Source organism: Heteronotia binoei, unplaced genomic scaffold, assembly GCF_032191835.1.
Source record: "Heteronotia binoei isolate CCM8104 ecotype False Entrance Well unplaced genomic scaffold, APGP_CSIRO_Hbin_v1 ptg000334l, whole genome shotgun sequence".
NCBI lineage: Eukaryota > Metazoa > Chordata > Lepidosauria > Squamata > Gekkonidae > Heteronotia > Heteronotia binoei.
The window spans coordinates 23,609-39,452 of NW_026800018.1; the positions used below are offsets into that span (position 1 = coordinate 23,609).

At 41.5% G+C, this 15,844-nt stretch overlaps 1 protein-coding gene across 1 annotated transcript in view; it reads left to right on the forward strand.

Annotated features, from left to right (window-relative positions):
* Positions 1–15,844, forward strand: part of LOC132590613 (pleckstrin homology domain-containing family H member 1-like) — a gene marked incomplete at its 5' end in the record, with an annotated part of 85,812 nt that overhangs the window by 13,324 nt on the left and 56,644 nt on the right. The window contains 6 exons of the mRNA XM_060263586.1: positions 4,116–5,017; positions 6,195–6,273; positions 9,639–9,730; positions 12,566–12,716; positions 14,670–14,809; positions 15,665–15,775. Coding sequence (XP_060119569.1) covers positions 4,116–5,017; positions 6,195–6,273; positions 9,639–9,730; positions 12,566–12,716; positions 14,670–14,809; positions 15,665–15,775 — 1,475 coding nt within the window. The remainder of the gene's footprint in view (positions 1–4,115; positions 5,018–6,194; positions 6,274–9,638; positions 9,731–12,565; positions 12,717–14,669; positions 14,810–15,664; positions 15,776–15,844) is intronic.

Here is a 15,844-nt window from a genome sequence, read left to right on the forward strand (position 1 = left end):
TGTTAGTCATTTTTAGCAGCAGGGAGATAAACAAAAGGACTTTCATAAGCTGTTGTTTAGGATATTACAATGTGAATTCCAACTCCATGTTTTATCGGTGCCAGATATTCAGACCTTTCTAACTGGTGACTTCTATCCTAATGGGTTCTGATGGTCACTTTTGTGAAGTTCATGAGTCCACTTGAATATGGATTGTAGTTGTTCAATGTTAAATTTTAAAACATTAGAAGTTAACTATCAGTCCAGTCCTAATATACACATAGGACAGCAGGCATGGTTGTCCAGAATATTAAGTGTTCCAACAATAGCTCTTGCAGCAACACATAAAGAATGGTAACATATTTGTGTTTTTAAGCACCAGTGTACACCTATCAGGGAGCCCTAGCCCTGTCAGCTATTCTCGTTACATGTACATGGGTGTTTAAAGTGCCACTGTAATGTTAACATACACATGGCAATCTTATTTGCTGCGTAAAGTATGGCTCTATTTTTGTCTTGTTGAGTTGATGGCTGCAGTCTTCAGACCACTTAGGACTGCTTCCTTCATTATGTTTTCATATACTGATTGCCTTTTTACATAGCAGTGTAGATTTCAACATGGTGGTGAGCACCATGGGTCATGTATTGTCCTAATACATATAGACATTTGAAGCCCACTGTGTAAAAAAGCCTACTTTGTCTGTGATTCATCTTGCTTGTAGTTAAATAAATCTTTTCCTTCTGCTGAATTCCAAAGGCAGTGATTTTCACCAGAATGTAATTAATGTTTCAAATGCAAGGGAAATGGCAGGGTGTGAATTCTGTGCTGCAAAACTCATTGGCATGTACTTATGCCTCTTCATCCACTAGGCTTTTGCTTTCTCTACAAGTGCATGCATGCACCCTTCTAGTTGGAAGCTTTGTAAGCAGGTTGTCATCATCTGCTCTGAATGTTTACAGAATGAGACAGTTGTGACAATAACCTGGTATTAAGTGTTCTGAGATGCCACCGATCAGTCTGTTCTGAATAATACATTGACTTCCACATATAAGTGTATTAGATCAGCCCCTGAGTCAATTCAGAGGCTCCTGAATAGTTTTTTTTGTATGTGAGGAGAGGGTTTAACCAAGGCTTAACTCTGAAAGTGTCTTTTATGCCAGTGCTCAGCTCTGGAATGTGACAAGTTATAATAAAAACAACATTGGCTTTAAACATTTGTGGAGAGTATGTCCCTCCTCTCCAAACAGGCTCAAACTCCCCTCCATAATGCATACGCATATAAGTGTGTTTGGAATTAACAGGAAGTTCTTCTGAATAGGAGAATGCAATTTCCTTTTTGAAAATAACAAGGGCTGTGGCAAAACATATATCTGTTTCTTCCAGACAGGCATCTCTTCTGATCATCTGCTTTCTCTATGGTTTTGACCACTAGAAAATTGCAAAGTGATGATGATAGTCTTTTAGCCATTTTAACAATCCATTTTGGTGGTAAGGAAGGAATTTTGCCATTCAGTATACTGATAAGGAATTTTATCTAGTTTATGGCTCAGAGTAGACCTGTAAGCTCTATAGAGGGGTTGGGAGGCTATTATCTGACTAGTGTTGTCAGTAACTGACTATACTTGTCCTCTAATATATATATATAAACTTTATTGCATTAGCAATAAAAGCCATAGCAAGTAAACTTAAAAGTAAAAGAGCATAATACAGTAATCAAACCAGCAAAACAATTAAAAATTGGGTAATTCCAAAACATAAAATACAAGTATAAACATAATTACATCAGTAAAATTTATATATCCTCTAAAATATGCATGATTAGAGTTAGATCAATCTGTGTAAGTTTAATAGAATGTTAACTGTCTTTGGACAGAAGGGTAGAAAGAGTAACAAGAACAGTAGTCTAGAGAGAGAGAGAGAGAGAGAGAGAGAGAAAGAAAGAAAGAGAGAAAGAAAGAGAGAAAGAAAGAAAGAAAGAAAGAAAGAAAGAAAGAAAGAAAGAAAGAAAGAAAGAAAGAAAGAAAGAAAGAAAGAAAGAAAGAAAGAAAGAAAGAAAGAAAGAAAGAAAGAAGTTTATGCTCTGCAGGTGCCAACCGGCAAATGGGCAAAATCAACAACTGCCCATCCATGATGCTTTCTTTGCAGTGGCTCCCACTTTGTGAAGTGGCCTGCCTGCAGTCAGGAAGGCTCTCGTTCTTCTGGCTTTCTGCAAACTATGCAAAACTGAATTATTCAAGAGAACTTTTCTATGCTGTCAATAGGGTAGCACTGTACAAGTCTTCACAGTTTCCTTGGATAAATTATCATGGACTGTGGTATAGTTTGTTGTGGGTTGTATTGACTCACTGTGTATAATCCACTTTGAGTCCTGGTGAAAAAGATGGACTATCTTCTGGAAATGCTAGAGTAGAATTCAGAAATTCTGTCAAAATTGAAATATAGAAAAAGTACGCATTGTGTAGCAAACCTAAGCTTCTTTTGATGATCAAGCAACATGGAATGCTTCAGTTGTGTAACTTAGTTAGCATATAAACCTGTATTATTGGCATTTTAATGGCATGTAAAAGGGGGGAAATTCTATAAGAAAAATTACAAGTATACTCTACTTGAGAAAGAGTTGCAGACTGTTGCACCCTATGCTACCATCAGCACATGCATATTCAATTTTTTGCCTTATGAAAGATAGGGAAAACATTAAGGCAAAAAATAAATTATGTGGAAATTCAAAGAAAGTGTATTATTTGGACAGAAACTCTCTTAGAATCACAAAGGTAGGACTACCAACATGTTTAGACAGTAAGCTAAACTTTATAACATTAAAATCTTTAATAATGTATGATCGTTGAACATACGATAGCATATTAACTTTTGCAAAAATAATTACACTTAAACACAAGAAATCTTCCAAATATTGTGAATGTCTATAGCAGGGGTGGCCAAACTTGCTTTATGTAAGAGCCACATAGAATAAACATCAGTTGTTTGAGAGTCACAAGACAGGAAGGAAGGAAGGCAAATAGATGAGGAGAGAGGTGTGGAAAGAAAGCAATTTTGACTTAAAATACATTTCCAGACTGCCAGCTGGCATGGCTTGGTGAAACTATTGAAAGAGAGAAATGCCTTTTCCAAGCCAACTGATAGCTTCAAAAACCGCACAATATGTGTGAAAGAGCCACATGTGGCTCCTGAGCCACAGTTTGGTCACCCCTGGTCTATAGTATAAGTTTTTTTCCAGTACTGAAATTTCATGATTTTTCTGTTGGAAAAAAAATGATCAAGTCATCAGACCTTTTCATGCTGTACATTTGGAGGAGTGTGAAATGAGAGTAGGAAGTCCTCGCTTAATATCTCACTTCTGCCATGATTTCAATAGGTGGCCTAAAGCAAGCCATAAATAGCCTCAGTCCCTTTTCTGCAATATGGGGGTGATAATTCTGGCATATCTGATAGGGATGCTGTAAAGATTAGTAAAAAATATTTATTTATTTTCTTTAAATTTATATGCCGCCTACTCCATGCGGACTTTGGGCAGCTCACAGTCATAATACAAACAATAACAATACCTTATAATTATAAAATCAAAACACATATAACAATTTATAATTTAGACTTAGATGTAAAATAATAAAATATGATTAAGACTTAGATATAAAATAACATATATATGCAACTCTTTGCATACTTGAAAAATGCCATGTAGGTTATTACAATGATTGAAGTGCCATGTGAGTATACATACTGATGCAAGTACAGCAATCACAAAGCCAAGTGGCAGTCTGTGGCACAGAGTAAGAAAGGACAAGGTCAATGGCTGAATCATACAATTATTTGCAGAGAAATTCTGACCAGGACTAGGTTGACTCACAAAAGTTATATTGTTATAACTTATACAGGATTCCTATCCAATCAAATGGCTTAGTTCTCTGAAGAAACAAGGTAAAAATCAAGCAACATTACTACATAGAACCGGTGGCTGAATGACTGATCTGCTCCTGAATTCAAAGAGCCAATGTGCTGATCCACACATAGATTGTTTGTTTAGTACATAAATATCTGGAATGAATTTTGCAAAAATAAGTCATACTGAGTAATCTCCAAACGAAAAACTCCTCTTGTCTTTTGCTCCCAATTGTAGATACAACTCCATCTGTTTCAAGTTGTAATGTTCAGCTACCTAGAAGTTCACTATCACCCTTCCTTGAGAACTCAGACCAGAATTCCAGTCTTTTCTCGGTGGACATCCAACAGACTTATCAACATTTATCTGCAAAAGCTATAACATCAAAACCTTTCCAGAACTCACTGAAATTTGCTGTTGACTCCTCACATGACAAGAATTCTTCAGAAAAAGATTTTGTCTCTCTGGCATCTCCAAAAACCTGCACAGCATCACTGAACCATCAAACTGATACTATGAAATTTCATGGAGCTTTGACTTTACAGTCTCCTCTGGAACTTCAAAAGTCCATCAGTGACTTGGGCAAGATAGCATCTGTTCTGTACAATCCATCAGATGAACTGAGCACCACATTCCATACTCATAGGTTAGATTTGTCCTCCAGAGAAATAGCAAAGGCTCCTAATTGTTCTGTTTCACCATCCATTCCAGCCTTAAACTTGTCAAAAACTATTACTTTAGTACCTTCAGATTTCTCAAGGAAGGAAGGTGGCAGTATGACTCTCCCAAAAGCTCGGACTCCGAGCAATCCAAGAGACAGCATCCAACTAGCCAAGAGGCATTATAGCCAACCTCAGTCAGGAACTGACTGTTTTCATCATGTGGTGAACATTGAGATCAGCAAATTTCGGTCTGTTAGAGCTCTTGAGCAAAGCCAGAGAGAAGTGGAAGAGACAGATATTGATGAAGAGGTAGCAGAGAAAATGGAGATGGAGGATTGTCTGAAGGAGGAGGGAGGGATAGACAAAGAGACTCCTCAGAATCTTTGTTCAAGCAAGGAGATGGGGACTTCTGAAGCCAACGTAAGGGACTTGGGAGACAAACCCCCCACTCCTCCCTTGCACAGATTTCCATCTTGGGTAAGATATGAATCAGGAATCACTGTAAGTGGGAAGATAACATATACCACAGATTTAAAATCAAACTTCTTTGCCTTGAAAAGCCAACTTCACAGTTTTTAATGAAACTGAATAATTATATAAATTACAGACTTTGCTTTGTTATTTTATGTGATAATCAGTTCTTGTTTATTAGATGTAAGTTCCACCCTTGGTTAGGCTAAGAGCTCTTTCCTAATTGCAAAATAAGGCAGTAGTATAAAGGAAGAATGTTATGTAGTGAAGGGAAATTGGGCCTGGGGAGGGGCAGAACATTGTGAAGTGTGTTGCTGACTATGGACTGTTCTTGCCTGGCCTCCTACATTCTTGTGCTATAGCAGTCTGCACCTATAAGCATGAGAACTGATGGATACGCTAGACAATATGCCAGAGTCTGATGATTCATGGCCAAAAAGTCAAGACATAAATTAAAGGGCTGTACCATAGTTTATTACAAATACATTCCCAATTGTTATTTCCATTCCCTTTGGAGAGTATAATCATAACTGTGAAACCAATCTTTAATTTATGGTGCAGTTAGGTGAACTAAGGCTTTTTGAGCCTTGCATCTTTAAGCACTTTAGAGAACACATCAGAAAGGTATTATGTGTGACCTGAATTTTTAAACCACAGTTTCTGCTTCTCTGTTGCAAAGCAATGTTGGAAGGGTTCAAGATCTGGGGTTGGGGGGAAGAAATAACAGATTGGATGAGTATGATAAAACCTTCCCTGCCACAGTTGTGCCCCCCACAACACCCCTTCTCTTCCCAGCCCTTTCCCTCCTGCCCACCTTCTTGATGTCTGTTTCTGTTGCTGAGGACCATCACAACTAAAATCTCTTCCTTTCTTCCTTATAGTGCCACCCTAAGCTGAGCTGCATCCTTCTAAGCTCCTTGAATTCACTGAATTTGGAAGGAGATAACTTTGCTTAGGATGACACTGATAATGTCCTCCTTCCTATTCAACAGATAGTTTACAATTTTGTGCCATGCGAGATATTTACTTGTAACTGAGTTTCTCAGTATTGGTCTCAGAACACAATGAGGGGGAAAGTAACAGGTTATGAAGAATGAACAAGGCAACCCAGGATGCTTGCAGCTAGAAGAGGATTTTGTTTTTGATTTGCCTTTTCCTCTGATTTTTTTCACCCTTGTTTTAGGAGAGCCGTATCTATGCAATAGCCAAGAGTGGAATGAGACTGTCAGAAGTGGCTCTTGGGAATGACTCTTCTAGCCAGAGTAAGTACTAGCCCACTCAGAGATACCACTGTTGTAAAGCTGATATTTCCAGTTGTATTTTTAATCACTCGGGAATTTAAATGCTTCTCTTGGTAGATTACTACAGGTTGAATTAAAATACATTTGGTAGCTTGTGTTTGTTGATAAGGCTAGTTCATGGATACAAGCAAACTTCAGGATGCATTTGCAGCATTTTGTTTTGCAGAATACATCCTAGGAGCAGCTGGTGTCATGCATACCAACTCACTGTTCAGCTTTGTCTTTTATTTGTCTACATCAGATCTGGCCGAATTGGCACATTAGCGACCGGTCTCAAATTTGCCCTTTTTGGGCAAAATTATCGAGAGGGCTGTGGCGTTACAGTTACAAGATTTTCTGGAGGACGCTTCCGTCCTGGACCTGTGCCAGTCCGGCTTTCGCCCGGGCCATGGGACAGAAACAGTCTTGGTCGCCCTCATGGATGACCTCCGGCGGCAACTGGATCAAGGCGGCTCGGCAGTATTGCTGCTGCTAGACCTATCGGCTGCGTTCGATATGGTCGACCATCGGCTGCTGTCCCGCCGCCTCGCCGACGCAGGAATTCGGGGGCTAGCCTTACAGTGGCTCTCCTCCTTCCTTGAAGGTCGGGGACAAAGGGTGGCAATCGGGGGGGGGGGAGCTGTCCCAGAGAGACCCACTTCACTGTGGGGTGCCTCAGGAGGCAGTTCTCTCCCCGATGTTGTTCAACATCTTTATGCGCCCCCTTGCCCAGATTGCACGGAGGTACGGGCTTGGCTGTCATCAGTACCCTGATGATACCCAGCTCTATCTATTGATGGACGGCCAGACTGGTGATGTCCCTATAAATCTGGACCGAGCGTTACAAGACGTGGCTGACTTGCTCAGGCTGAGTGGGCTGAAGTTGAATCCGGCGAAGACTGAGGTCCTTTGCGTGGGCCGCGGCGGACCAGGAGGGGAGATTACCCTACCAGCTTTTGACGGTGCGCCACTGATACCAGTGCACAGGGTCAGGAGCCTGGGAGTGCTACTGGAATCCTCCTTATCAACGGAGGCCCAGATAGCTGCCACTGCTAGAGCCGCCTTCTTCCACCTCAAGAGGGCGAGGCAGTTGGCTCCCTTCCTGGAACACGGCGACCTAGCAACTGTGATCCACACAACGGTCACCTCGAGATTAGACTACTGCAATGCCCTCTACATGGGGCTGCCCTTATACCAAACACGGAAACTCCAGGTAGTGCAGAACGCGGCGGCCAGGCTGCTGGTGGAACTACCTTGGTGGGAACACGTGCAGCCTGGGCTGCGGGACCTGCACTGGCTGCCGGTTATGTACCGTGTTCGCTATAAGGTGCTGGTTATTACCTTTAAAGTCCTATATGGCCGAGGACCTGCCTACCTTAGGGACCGCCTCTCCCCATATGTCCCCCAGAGAGCACTGAGATCTAGCTCTCAAAATCTTTTAAAAATCCCTGGGCCAAGAGAAGCTAGACTGAAGACAACCAGGGAGCAAGCTTTTTCAGTAATGGCCCCTCGATGGCGGAATCAACTTCCAGAGACGATGCGAGCCCTGCAGGACCTGAATCAATTCCGCAGGGTTTGCAAAACTTTTCTCTTCCAGCTTGCTTTTAAGATAGAACCTGGCTAAACCGAAATTGGAACTGACGTGTAACCATCTAGCCATCTTATGTATGATTGTGACCTATAGCACCTTATAGTACTTGTTTTTATCTATTTTAACTAATTTATGTAACTGAATTGTATTTTAAAATTCTTGTTTACACTGTATTTTATTTAAATCATGGTTTCCATGTCTGTGAGCCGCCCTGAGCCTGCCTTTGGCAAGGGAGGGCGGGATATAAAAATAAATTAAAAAAAAAAATTGTTCTCCACCCCCAATGAATTCCTCACCCAGAGGACGAGGACACTTTGGGGAGGCTGGTGCTACATCCCAAGAGCTCTGAGACAGGAAGTGGCTTCTTTTTACAGTACCATCCTAAGCAGTTATACCCTTCTAAATCTGCTTATCTGAGCAAAGCAATCTGAGATGCCATCCCGCAAATAAATTAAAATTGTCAATTGTTCATTCACGTGCATAATTTGTAATGGCTCATATGTTAGGAAATTCTCTTTGAAATTCTATTTCTTTATCTCAAACAGTGCGATGGATCACTGGATCAAATAATCATTGAGAGGCATTTAACATGAAAGCAAAAACATATTTATTACTACAGGGAAAGGGTACTGGGAGGTGAAAATAACAAACACTAAAGATCTATATCCTCACACTAGAAGGCCACATGCTTAACGGAAGACCACTTCCTCCTCCTTCTTGACCTCTCTGCCTGAACAAAGGAAGTCACCTGACTAACTGACCAAACAGACAAAACAGGTTTTCTGCTTCTAGACCTTGATTGACAGCAGTCATTATCTTCTTCCTAGGTCATGCAGACAGTAGGGAATCAGGCACAGTGTTAACCCTATAATGACTGGAACTTTAGAACTTTGCAAAGGACATACAGAACAGTTACATATTTCCAACATCATACACTGTGGTAGGGTCTACCTGAGGCTATTAGGAAGGCCCCAAACTTCTATCATTTTGTAAAATGTACAAAACAGAATTGTTTGGGAGGGCATTCCTGTGGAAAGAACAAAGCTGTGGCGTAATGATTCACCTAAGAAGGTGACTTTTATTAGGGATAAATGCAGTGAGCATCTTGTTGCTTTCAACAAATAAGTTTGCTTATAAGTTTGTGCAACTCTGTTTAGGATGACACTTGTAGGCTGTATTCCTAAGGGCACTTTCCTGGGAGTGAGCTCTGTTGAATAATATGAGACTTACATCTGAGTAGGCCTGCTTAGGATTGTTCCTTGTGTTGGCTATACCTCAGCCAAAACATTCCTCTGCCATGTGGTTCAGGGTTTACAATTTCGGCAGACATTCCTAACCAGAATGAAAAATACACATGCCCTGAAGCCTCATCACAGGTAGTTTAATGGGAGAACATGGAAATAATTATGAGTGCTTATGTATTTTCACAAACCTTTCCTCTGCTGCCTGAAGATTCCTATCCTCCCTGTCCTTTTGGGTCTATGAATAGATAGTGAATGTTCCAGAGAATGCATTTTGGGCTCAGCCCCCCCCCCTCTATTATTTCTATATTTAATCTTTGACTTTAATGATGAATGCTCTTTTCCTAATAACTTCATGATCACTTGTTGAGTTTTTTCATCTTCCCTATTGCCATGCCAATGTACACCCCTGTAACCCCACCGCTAAATGCTAATACTTCCATTAATATTTTCATTGGTCTTTATTCTCTCTCTCTCTCTCTCTCTCTCTCTTTTAAACATAAAACAATTCCCAGTTTTAAAGGCCTCAACTTATTCATCCCCTGGGCCATTTACCTGCCTCATTTACAGAAATGTTACAGTGCCTGTCTACACCATGCTAAAAGGGGTAAGGAACTATTTCACATTTCTCTGTTAGGAGAAAATTAGGAAAGGTGGGCAAACCTGTGAAAACTGCAGTGGAGAGTAACAATTAGGCGTGAGACCTTAGTAGAGCCTTAGAATTTATATTCTGGTTGCCAGCAAAAGGTTACATTGGGAACAAGTATTTTAATAGAAGAGAGATAAACTAAGCAAGTGGTCAAATCCCCCAAGTTTTGTCTCTCTGAAAACAATATATATTAGCATTGTTGCAAGAAGGTATCAGACTTCACTATATACACTGGTATTGCAGGCTTTGTAGAGAGAAAGATATAAAATGAAAAATGAAGATTAATCCCAGAGTTCAAATAGAGGCTGGATTTTAGGCATCTTATTAAGAATAGCAGTGCTACAAGGCTGAAGATGTTGCCTGAAACAGTGGACTAGGGCTAATTAAATGGGCAGAAAATATTGGACAGCTGCCCCAGATGTTGCCACTCCTTGAAGTATAATGAAGTATAATGCATAGGTAGCACAGAGAACAGGGAGTTGTCATAGTGCAAGAATCCTGGGCCTGTTTATGCAGTAAAGTCTATGCCCCCTTTTCCCTCTCCCATATTGAACTTCTGCAAAGTCACTATACCTGAAGCAAAACTGCACCAAAGCAGTGAAAGGTGCATATGTAGCATGTTATGGCAGCAGACTTGCCCCATCACATACTTCAGACTTTATTTGTCACACATCAATAGTCACATCCCCAGCCACATTTCCACTTTCTAGGATACTGAGAGCCATGCACTCAGTAAATACTTTCTACCCTGGCTTTAGTGGAACAACCTACTTTGCCTCCAACATGCCTGGTATGTCTCCTACTGACATTGCTACAGATTTAAAGGTTTGGATCTAGCTCTATGTGGGTAGGTGAAATGAAAAATACCTCAAGGTAACACAATAGTAATGTGAGAATGTTGTCAAGTCACAGAAAGAGGACTATGGCATTATATTGCTAATCCCATCAATGCTGTAGAAAACAAACTGTAATGAAAAGTGGCTGACTGATTTCAAGCAAAAGGAATGGTGATCAGGGTATTTAAGTCATTCCCCATGACAGGCTGTTTTTCTCCTTGCAGTACCTTAGCTATTAACAAAATATGAGACTTCTACTTAGTAAGGGTGTGTGTGTGTGTGTGTGTGTGTGTGTGTTACAGCACCAGCAAAATTAGTACAGTCAACACATTCCATGGTCATAATCCATGAAACACCACATTTACAATGCACGCCAGTATTATAGACTTTTCTGTGGCATGTTTGAACAAACGAGACATTTTACATAAAGTAATAGCTCTAATTTCACTTATAGTGTCTGGTGCACAAACAAAATGAATTGGAAGCCCCAGGAGAATGGGATGAGCAACTATAGAACTTAGGGTTGCCAGCCTCTGGGTTGGGCCTGGAGATTTCCCGCTTTTACAACTGGTCTTCAGCTGGGAGAGATCAGCTCCCTTTAGGCTTCCCAAACCTCCCACCCTGGTGGGGGACCCCAGGATTTCCACCCTCTTCCCCCGCTCCCCCAAAAAATGGAAGCAGGGGGAGAGGAGGGAAACGGCGCCAGGGAGCATGGTGAGTCGCCCGGAGGCCGCCGCACCGCTGCCACCCCCTCCCCGCCCACCGCAGTTGCTCCTCCAAGATGGGCCCAAGCTGAGCCCATCTTGGAGGAGCAGCCAAGAGACGGCAGCAGTGCAGGGGAGGGGGAAGCAGGCCAGGAGCATGGCGAGCCGCGAATCCGGGCCCTTCTAGGACCCGGACTTGCGGCTCGCCACGCCCCCGGCCCGCCTCCACCCCCCCCCCCCCCGCTTCCACCCCAGAGGCGGAGCGGGCGAGGTGGCAGCGGCGCGGTGGCAGCGGCGCGGTGGCCTCTTCTCCGCTCGCCGTGGCTGCTCCTCCAAGATGGGCTCAGCCTCCCCCTAGCTCCACCCCAGTGTCTCCTGGCTCCACCCCCAAAGTCTCCTGGCTCCACCCCCAAAGTCCCCAGATATTTCTGGGGTTCGATTTGGCAACCCTAGCTCCCTTGGAAATAATAGTGGACTCAGGCTATGGTGTAAATAATAATGGAAATCAGGCTTTGAATTCTGCAGGAGCTCACAGGAGCACAACTCCTAAACCTTTCTGATGCCCCCTCCTCCCCACCTACCTACCTTGTCCATTGAATAGTAGGTGCAGCTGCATAACAATCCCTGGATTAGGAGAGCAGCCAGCCAGACACCAGGAGCTTCACTACACCCCCAGCAGCCCTCATTAACACCTGGAGAAGCCCAGGCCACCCTTTCTCCACTTCTTATCTGATTCTGGGTGGTGGATGGCTTGCTGGCCTTTTGATTATGAGGGGTGTGGCCAAGGAGAGTCCCAGGTGAGCATTTATATGTACTATATAAGGCAATACAGTGTTAACAATATAAATACAATTTGTAATATTAAAACACAATCAGACGTAAATCACAATAACCAGACTTTGAACCATTTATATTGAAGTGGGATGTATACACAGTAAAGAGCTTTGCGGCACGTGAATTCAAAGAGACATTGTTTAAACAGAGTCATGGAAATCTGACTTTTGTGATTTATGTCTGATGGTGTTTGAATATTACAAGTTGAAGTTTGTTCCCCTGGAGAAAATGGCTGCTTTGAAGAGTGGATTCTGTCCAACATAGACCTGACAACCCTAATAGAACTTACTGACTTTTGGTATGGGGCTAAGTGTTGGCAAAATGGAACTCCTTTACTGCTTTCTCATGATTTATATGATATAATTAAATTGGGACATCTGCCTTTCATTTCATGCTGACTTTAGTGGCTTGTTTTCTAGAAAGCGACCCAGATCAGCAGTGTTCCTTTCTTAGATGAATCTTCCTGCTCTGATGATGACTGCAGCTCCCATGTTAGTCTCAGAGCTTCCAATGCAGGATCTGAGCCCAGGAAGACAAGCAGCCTTGGCAGTCCTCGTGCGGTAAAACGAGGTAAATCTCTGGCTGGATTTTACAAACCCATTCCCTAGCCCAGAAATTCTGCCCAATCCTATGGTTTCTTAATCTGTTAGAAAGAAAATGTGTTGCCAAAATGTACAACCTTTCACCTGTAGCCTCACTTCACACAGGGACCGCAAAAATCTGTTATCAGAAATTACAAACTGACAGAATTTGCAACATTTGGATTATTTTTCCTCTCATGGTTCAAAGTTGCAAAATCCATCAAGGACAGAATGGGCATATCTCCTAATTTCTGTATTCATCTTGTGTCTAGGTTTTTTAGCTAACCCCTAGCCAAGGTTAATTCAATCACTGGTTTATATTATACTCTGTAAACAGAAGTCAGCAGTCTCCATTCATAAATCAAATCAAGGCAGGTAGCCAGGTTAGTCTGTCCATGGCAATAGAAAAAAGCAAGAGTCCAGTTGTACCTTAAAGACTAATAAAATCTGTGGCAGGGTACGAGCTTTCGTGAGTTAGTGAAGTGAAATGAGCAGTGAAGAAGTGATCAGTGACTCATGAAAGCTCATACCCTGCCACAAATTTTGTTAGTCTTTAAGGTGCTACTGGACTCTTGCCTCTTTCTAGTCTTAAGAATAAACCTGAAGTGTTCTGTGTGTGTTAATGTCCAAGTTTCACTTAATAACTAGCACCCAGTGCAGCCTCCAATTCTCCCTTGGGTTATCATAAGTTTGCCAGTATTGGCAAGAAAAATGCATGGAGATTTGGTCCAGTGTCTGGAGAGGGTGAAGTCTGGGGAGGGAAGTGAGATCAGCAGGGATGTACTTCCATAGAGCCCACCCTATGAAGCAACCATTTCCTCCGGGGCCACTGGTCCGTGTAGTCTGGAGATTAGTTGCAATTCCAGGAGAACTAAACATGTAAAAGCTTCTGTCCATGCAGAAACCCCACAAAGACCAGATGTGTGTGCCAACAGCACCCAAACTTGGCTTCTAATTGATTTCTTTTTAAAAATAAATTTATTATTTCCATCTAAGGTAATAACTCTGATTCTTATTGTTAAACAGTTAAATGCTTTTAGAAGCAGCTTCAGTCACAGTACTGAAAGTACCAGCTCATTGATACCCAGATAATGAAAGGTCATGCAGTACTGAATTAAGCATGTGCAGTACATTTTTACTTTTAATTGTAACAATTTAGACTCTCACTGAAGAAAAGTTGTGCAAGAGAGATTTTGGATCAGCTGTTGGTTGCCTAGGCACAATTTGGACTTGCCCCAGACAATAAAGCAAATGATAATTTGCAACTCTGCCCCAGTTGTTTTTATTCTGCTAGCTTGGGTGTGCTAAACTAATTGGACTTGGGGTGTAGGTTAGTTCAACATTAGTTCCCTCATGTACATTCATACATTTTTATTGCAATGTTAAGTGAAGTCTTGTATGTGAAAAAACAACCTTCAAAATAATTTCATTTTCACTTGATGTTGCAAACAAAACAAATCTCCTGTTTTCCAGCAGGGTTTCCAAAGAAGGTTGCCTCACTTCATTTATTTATTTATTTCGTATTTGTGTGTGTGTGCGTGCATCTGCAAGTCATGATGACCTCTGGTGACTGACCCCTACTGGGGGCCTGGAGGGATATTCTATGAGGTAGCTGAATAAAGCCTGCCCCTGTCCTCCCAACTCCTGTTATTTCAAGGAGGTCTCCCACCCAAGTACTTGCCAGAGTCGACCCGGCTTAGCTTCCGAGATCTGATATTGGGCTTGCCTGGACTATCCAGATCAGGGCACCTCACTTCATATCAACACACTGTTCCTCAGTGGAGGCATTTATTCAGCTGGAAGTCACAGAATGCTGAGTTATCTAAAGAGGGACTGAGTGATATTCATGCATGTGTGAATCAGCCCCTTGAAGCATTCAGCATACAAAGAAAGAATATCCAACATATAAATTGTTTTCTACTGTCCTTTTAATCTCTAGCAGGTATTTCTGTATCCTCACTGAGCTCAGAGAGTGACTATGCCATCCCTCCTGATGCCTATTCATTGGATGGAGACTATTCTGAACCAGAGCACAAACTGCAGCGGACATCCTCATATTCCACTGATGGTGGGGCCTATAGTGTAAGCTATGACTCCTCCTCCGAAAATCTCCATTATGGACTGGACTTAATATTTGCTGCATGAACAAAGATAAATGCCATTCCAGTACATGTCAGAAACCATACATCCCCAAAAAGCAGAAATTGACATTTTGAAAATCCCTGATGTATTGAGATGCTTGTATAATTTGAGTCTTGATGTGGGAAGGGAAAGAATGTGTCTCTTCATCTGACTGCAGAACCTTTATTATCCATGTAGTATTCCTGCATGTCCTATTTTTTACCTGTTGGCAATATTTTGTCCATATGAAATTCCAGATTTTGAAGAAAATTTGAGAATAGAGTAGGAAATGGAGTAGAAATTGAATAACCTATCACTCGCTGTTACATGAGTAAGTATTTAAATTTGCATGTCAACTTTTCTCTTTTGGATGGTCATAAATCCCACTTAACAGCAAGCAACCAAGAGATACACAGAATAAAGTGCGAACAAAAAAAATTGATATAAGAAATTGACAACAATAACGAGACTTTGAGAATAGATCTTTATTCTGGAAGAACAACACAAGCATTTTTTTCTGCTTTTCAGAGTGAAAGAGATGAGACATTTGCACTTTTAAGAGGCTTAAAATTGTAACCTGCAAAATTGCACCTTGAGTGATGTATTGCTATTCTATTGTGGACTGAGGTATCAAATTAATTACATTAATGAAGATATATTTGGATATTGTTGTTATTTATTTTCTGTTTGTGCTTAACAGCAAGGGCAAAGTCAATCATACCACCTCCAGTGTAATCTTATGCCCACCCACCATGAATTTGCTGAATATAGGCCTGGCCATTTTACAAGATAATTTGCTTATTTTTTCTTCCCTAGGGACCCATGGAGAAATCTGGCTATTTGCTGAAAATGAGCAACCAGGTGAAGACATGGAAGAGAAGGTGGTTTGTTTTGAGAAATGGACAGCTCATGTATTATAAATCTCCAGTGAGTTCCTAATGAATACTCATGCTGGTGATGAAAGAAGGAGTGAAACATAGATTTGTTTAGTCAAGC